Here is a 6094-nt window from a genome sequence, read left to right as displayed (position 1 = left end):
TCTCTCTCTCTCTCTCTCTCTCTCTCTCTCTCTCTCTCTCTCTCTCTCTTCTTATATAAGGGAGGCAACGCGTTAAACAACTTTTTATAGGCCCATATTTCTGAGTATCTACTCTAATTTTTAAACACATAGGTCTAGGAAAATGTGAAGTCTGTTAGCCGATAGTAGGCATGCGCACAAACACGTCTGCCACTCTATTGCAAACGTTAAGGTCGTTTCGAAGGGCTTCTTCGCCTTACAATTACTGAAGTGAGTCATTGGGATTAACAATTTTCATATCTAACAGCTCCAGAGTGGCTCCTTAATACAATCGTATAATTTCAATAAAATTATATATGAGATACGGCTCTGCTATATGTACAACTCTAGCGCCGACCAACGGCAATGAAAATGTACATAATCGATACATTGAGAATATTGGGCTACTTATTATAGGCATATGAATGGGACAATGCGTTTCATATTATTATTCACGGCAACATATGTTTCTGTTTATATTGTCTGTTTTTTAAATACACAATTTCAACAAAATATTATTTCTGGTAGTACAACACAGTAGGCCTATATACCCATGCGCACAGACACATCTGATCCTATCATCTATTTCATGACATTCGTAATATTTGTCGCATTGTAATTAAAGAAGCAAGTCATTAGGATTTTTATATCTAACTGCTGCTGGAAATATACTCACTATTGTTATATAATGTCAACAAATGTCAACAATGTCAACAAAAAGGAACGCGTATGCAGGACAGCAGCTAGCGGAGGTGATGGTAAGGGGCGGACAGTTGACCTCTCACGATTTAGAAGCGGCAACAATGATTTGCTGACGGGCAACTGACCAGAACGCAAAGCGCGCGTGGCTTTGCCTCCCTCGCCCCAAACAAAGTGAGTTAGCTAAGTCCCTGTAGAGAAGAGAGAGGGAGAGAGAGAGGGAGAGAGAGAGAGAGAGAGAGAGAGAGAGAGAGAGAGAGAGAGAGAGAGAGAGAGAAAGAGAGAGAGAAAGAAGTGGGAAGAAGAAAAAATATTATGGTTGTATATTGCAAATTATATCTTTGCTATTGTTGTACATCGTTGAATAATTACAGGCGTACAGTTTCACTGTAAAACGGGCTACTGGGATGTCTCGCAGCAATGTCCGGATGGTGTATAGCATGAGGCGTAGAAATGACCGTATGTGTTACGTTAGCGCAAAAGCGATTTCCGGCCAGACGTAATTTCTCGCATGGTGTGATATGTAAGTTCTGCCTAGAAGTTTTCGTGTACGCACTTGTGAAGACACTTTTTTCTCACCATTCACCATTCGGATTATTTTACCTAAATGTTACATGAATAATTATGCTTCTTGGTTTTCGGCTCTATCCTGTTGCTAAGAACAGCAAAATGATCAAATATGAAATGTTAATTAACCTTTGGGGTACGCCACCAGGACCTTCTCATAGCGATCATTAGGGCCACAACCCGTAGAACCCGTAAGGAAAGCTTAGCGAGTACTCTGCAGAAGACGGTCAGAGTATATTGGTTTATTGGCGCCATCTATAGGCACGGTAAGACAACTTTCAGACTAACTATAGCAGCCGTGTGAAGAGCAGTCGGGCGTGCAGCCTTCTGCACACATGAGTAAACGTATGCTTGGACGCCTAGGAGGCAATACGCTAACGCTACTCACACACGTAAGGTGTGTGTGCATGGAAGCGTGAGCGCGCGTGTGTGTGATCCGACGCCAGCCTATTAATGCAGTGCGGTAGTAGCGGCGTATGGCTGGCTCTCGGACTGGCATTATTTTAACTAGAGACGACTGAAGTGAAGAATCAGTCTCCGTGTATTATATATATATAATCAAGATACGAATTACTGTGAATGCGGTAGCCGAGATCTGGAGTGTTTACGAAGGACATGGATGAGCGCAGTCTTTCAGCTGCACAGTGAATCATCAGAGGCTGCTCGAGGGTTTTCAAACACTGCTATTATAGGTAGGGCTTCGTTGACGTGAGTATGTATGCGCTGTGCCCAGTGGGTCAGGATCCCCTCGAGACTACATCCTTTATATTTCTTCATTTATCTATCTGGCAGAAAATACTACAAAATACGTAGGCAACTGTATTGGCATGCAATTGCATTGCAATGGTAACTGCATTGGCAACCGCAAAGGCATGCCTCGAATCAAAACCGTATTTCTCTAAAAGAGCTGACCCAATCCAACCATAACCTCCACTCCGCATTCCTTGGTCCCTCACCCTAGCCTCTTCTAGATTCCTGTACCCGTCTATGTGAAATTACTCATCGCTCCAGACGTGGTGGTTATAATTTACGGCGAACCGGTAAACGGGTTTACGTCCAAGTCAACGGGTTTCTCCGTTATTCATAGTTCAATCCAATATTTACTTTGATATTATCTATTGCAAACCATAACGCGTAAAACTTAAATGATCGACACTTCGATATATCTAATATACCTTCATATATCCTAGCCAATTGACTTCTTGAAAGGTGGTAATTCACTGCATGCTGGAGTGCATATATTATCTCTTAAATTAGTGGTAAAGATCCGAGATAGGGCACGATCAAACAAGCATCTCTATTAATAAAGGGTGAACCTTCGGCATATTCTCTGTCACAGACTGTAGGCGAATCTGTGTTCTTAGCTCAGTGGTTGAGTTGCATAATTATAATCCTTTCAAACGGAGTGACCTGAAATTTAAAGCAGCTGCAGTTTTAATAACGTACATATAATCTAAAACGTTGAGATTAAAAAATAAAAACGCCAGTAAATAGATGAAAACATTCCGGCTTCGTAGACGCTTATTTGTATTTGTAGTTTTATGCGGGCTTTACTCTGCGATAGCTAGATAATTATAGAGGTTACAGGGTTATTTTTATTCATATGTGAACGTATTGCATGTTGCAGTTCACTGCGAGAAATGTATTTGGATAATAAGTAGTTCAGTACGGTAGCGTAAACGTCAGCAGTAAACAGTTTTATTGCACATGGGTGCGGTAAGCCCGGCTTTTACGCGAATTACGCATTTACATTTTATTACTGTTGCTACACACCGAGTGATCCACTTCTAACGCCCCCACTCCCATACCCTCGTGGCAAGTCTAGACGCTTTATTGATGAGCACAATCGGAATTGCGCATATAGTAGCGGTTTGAAATTACTATGAAATTAGCTTTGACAAGTTTAGCTGACAAGTGATTTGATGCGAAAGTGTTGAGTTGTTTAGCTGCCTAAAGATGAAGTATTCTGTCTGACGCCTTATTTACCCAAATCTACAAGTACTGCATTATGCCTGCCAGGCGACTTCGCGTGTAGCATACATAATTAGGATATTGGCGTTTCCTAATGATATGTTCGACTTTGTTAAACATAGTGTTTATGAGAGGTGGGGTCATAGGGTAAGGCTGCCCCGAATTATCATTACAATATAGCCAGAAATCTTTGCATACGGAATAGAAGAGGACTGGTGATGTGTTTTAAATGCGTTAAACTGGAAACGCTACATTGTTATCGTGAATAGTTTGCAATGGTGTTGCAGTAAGACTACTGATAGAAGATACTGGGTAAAATGAGTGAAATCCTGCAGTCTACGATTGACTACAATCACCATTGAGAATTGATTATAAGATTTAGGAGGTTTTTTTTCGAGCGCAACGAACGAGACGCAGAATACATGGTGGTTATCGTAACGTGTCACAGCAGCAAGTTTATTTAAAAACAAGACGCATAAAGAGCGTTTTACCGCATTCATTCGGCGGTCAAAGTTCACTGCTTGTATGACTCAAAACAATTATTTTCTTAATCAGTAGTTAAGTTGTAGGATAGCGATATATTTCCTCTGTGCGGGAGCCTGCGCTATTCTACAAAGCAATCAATTGATACAAAATGTCATTAATAATTAAGCGATTGTTATCGTATTCTAGGTCACTGGTAATGAAGTGTCTTCCCCAGTTACGTATTAGCGGTACTGTGTCTTGTCTTTGAGACTTTTGCTATTGCCAAGATTTGGTCTTGAGAGGCGAAGAAAGTTGTGCGTAAACGTTCTCTCTAGCATTGTGAGACATGCAAATGCAGAATTGGTTGAGGGTAGACCTTTGAACTCGAAGGTCTGAGTCATCGATGCTTCCTGCACAGAATTTAACTCGAATTAACTTAAAGGATGACTGTGTGCGTGCGTGCGTGCGTGCGTGCGTGCATGCGTGTGTGCGCGCACACGTATGTGTTTCGTGTTTCTTATTTGGACGTACGCGTAAAGCATCAGGAGAATTTTGATATACAGATACCGTACATGTGTGTTTTTCATTTGTGTGTACGTGCTGTGGGCGTACGAACGTGTCACGTATGTGTTAAGTATTGACGAAGAGTGATGTAACTCATAAAGACGTTTATTACTGGAGCTGATACATGTTCTGCCTAGCAGCCATACGAACCGGCCCACAAGAGCGCGCGGTATCAATCCGCTCTGACCCAACAACAAGGTTCTACAAAACAACATGTGCATGCGCACAGTAGGTAGTCCCTACTATTACAGTATGTGCGAACGTAATGTTTGTATTTTCTATTTAAGATTATTACTCACCATAATTAAGTTACTATTATGATTAAGATACTATGTTAGTGTCTATTATGATTTCTATATGTTTATTGTTTGCGGAAACCAGTACTTACTCTAAGGATAAAGGAAAAACGAATGTTTTACAGATCGTGTAATCACGTTCAGTTTAATCCAGCATCGCAGATTAAGCCGTCAATCTGCGGGGACTCGCATTTAAACATTTATTAATCCCGTTAACGTTCGTACATCTCACGTTTAAGAGGATCTATATAAACAAATTCACGCACGTTCACTAGACAAATTAGTGAACAACCTTCATTTTGTAGCAGTACACGGGTCGATCACGCGTGCAGGATTCTTAAACGGCAAATCTCGCTATGCGATCACGCTCGCTCGCCGCACGTATAGACGTGTAATTATGCGTAAATTATTCGCGGCGATAGACGAACGCCTCTAGTTAAGTGACACGGCGAACCGCTGCTGCCGTTCCGTACATACGGAGAACGGAGTGACGGTCGCGGCTCCACCATTACCGTGTGAAATGTCACCACAATGACGAAGACGACTAGCGCGCTTGTAAGATTGAGCAGGAGGGTCACATTCCGAAGCTTTGTGTGATTGTCATTGTGGTGACTTCTAAACGACGGGGGCCGGGTGGTCAAACTGCTGTATATTTGATTATTGAGGTTGACGGCATCGCATACACGCTTGTTCGGCACAATGCCAAAACACTGTAACCCATATCTCTATCGATCTATTCATCTATCTATCTATCTATCTATCTATCTATCTAATCTATCTACGCTACCTACATAATCTATCTATCTATATATTCTATCTTCTATCCATCTATCTATCTAATCTATCTATCTATCTATCTATCTATCTATCTATCTACTCTATCTAATCTATCTATCTAATCTATCTATCTATCTATCTAAACTATCTATCTATTATATCTATATATATATATAATAATATATATAATATATATATCCATGCTACCTACCTACATATCCTATCTATCTTATATCTATCTTATCTATCCATCTATCTATCTTATCTATCGTATCTATCCTATCTATCGCTATCTATCTATCATCTATGCTATGCTATCTATCTATCTATCTATCTATCTAATCTATCTATCATATTCTATCAATCTATCTATCTATCATCTATCTATTTAATCTATCATCTATCTATCTATTTAATCTATGCTATCTATCTATCTATTTAATGCTATCTATTTATCCATTCATCCATCGCATCCATCCATCCTCCATCCATCCATCCACCATCCATGCCATCCATCCAATCCAGCCATCGCATCCAATCATACCATCCATCCATCCATTCTCCATCATTCATCCAATCCATGCCATCCATGCTATCTATCCATCCATCCATCCATCATCCACCATCCATCCAATACCATCCATGCCACCATCCATCCATCCTCCATCCATACCATCATGCCATCCATCCATCTCCATCCATACATCGCATCCATCCATCGCATTCCAGTCCATCCA

The 6094-nt window shown here is 40.7% G+C and overlaps 1 protein-coding gene across 1 annotated transcript in view; it reads left to right on the top strand.

Annotated features, from left to right (window-relative positions):
• Positions 1-1693: 1693 nt before the first annotated feature.
• The window catches only part of LOC106804792, a 78614-nt gene continuing 74213 nt past the window's right edge, over positions 1694-6094 (top strand). The window contains exon 1 of the mRNA XM_014806137.1: positions 1694-1976. Coding sequence (XP_014661623.1) covers positions 1904-1976 — 73 coding nt within the window. The 5' untranslated portion in view covers positions 1694-1903. The remainder of the gene's footprint in view (positions 1977-6094) is intronic.

Source organism: Priapulus caudatus, unplaced genomic scaffold, assembly GCF_000485595.1.
Source record: "Priapulus caudatus unplaced genomic scaffold, Priapulus_caudatus-5.0.1 Scaffold87, whole genome shotgun sequence".
NCBI classification, from domain to species: domain Eukaryota; kingdom Metazoa; phylum Priapulida; class Priapulimorpha; order Priapulimorphida; family Priapulidae; genus Priapulus; species Priapulus caudatus.
The sequence above is the reverse complement of the archived record's forward strand: the minus strand, read 5'-3'. Positions and strand labels throughout refer to the sequence as shown.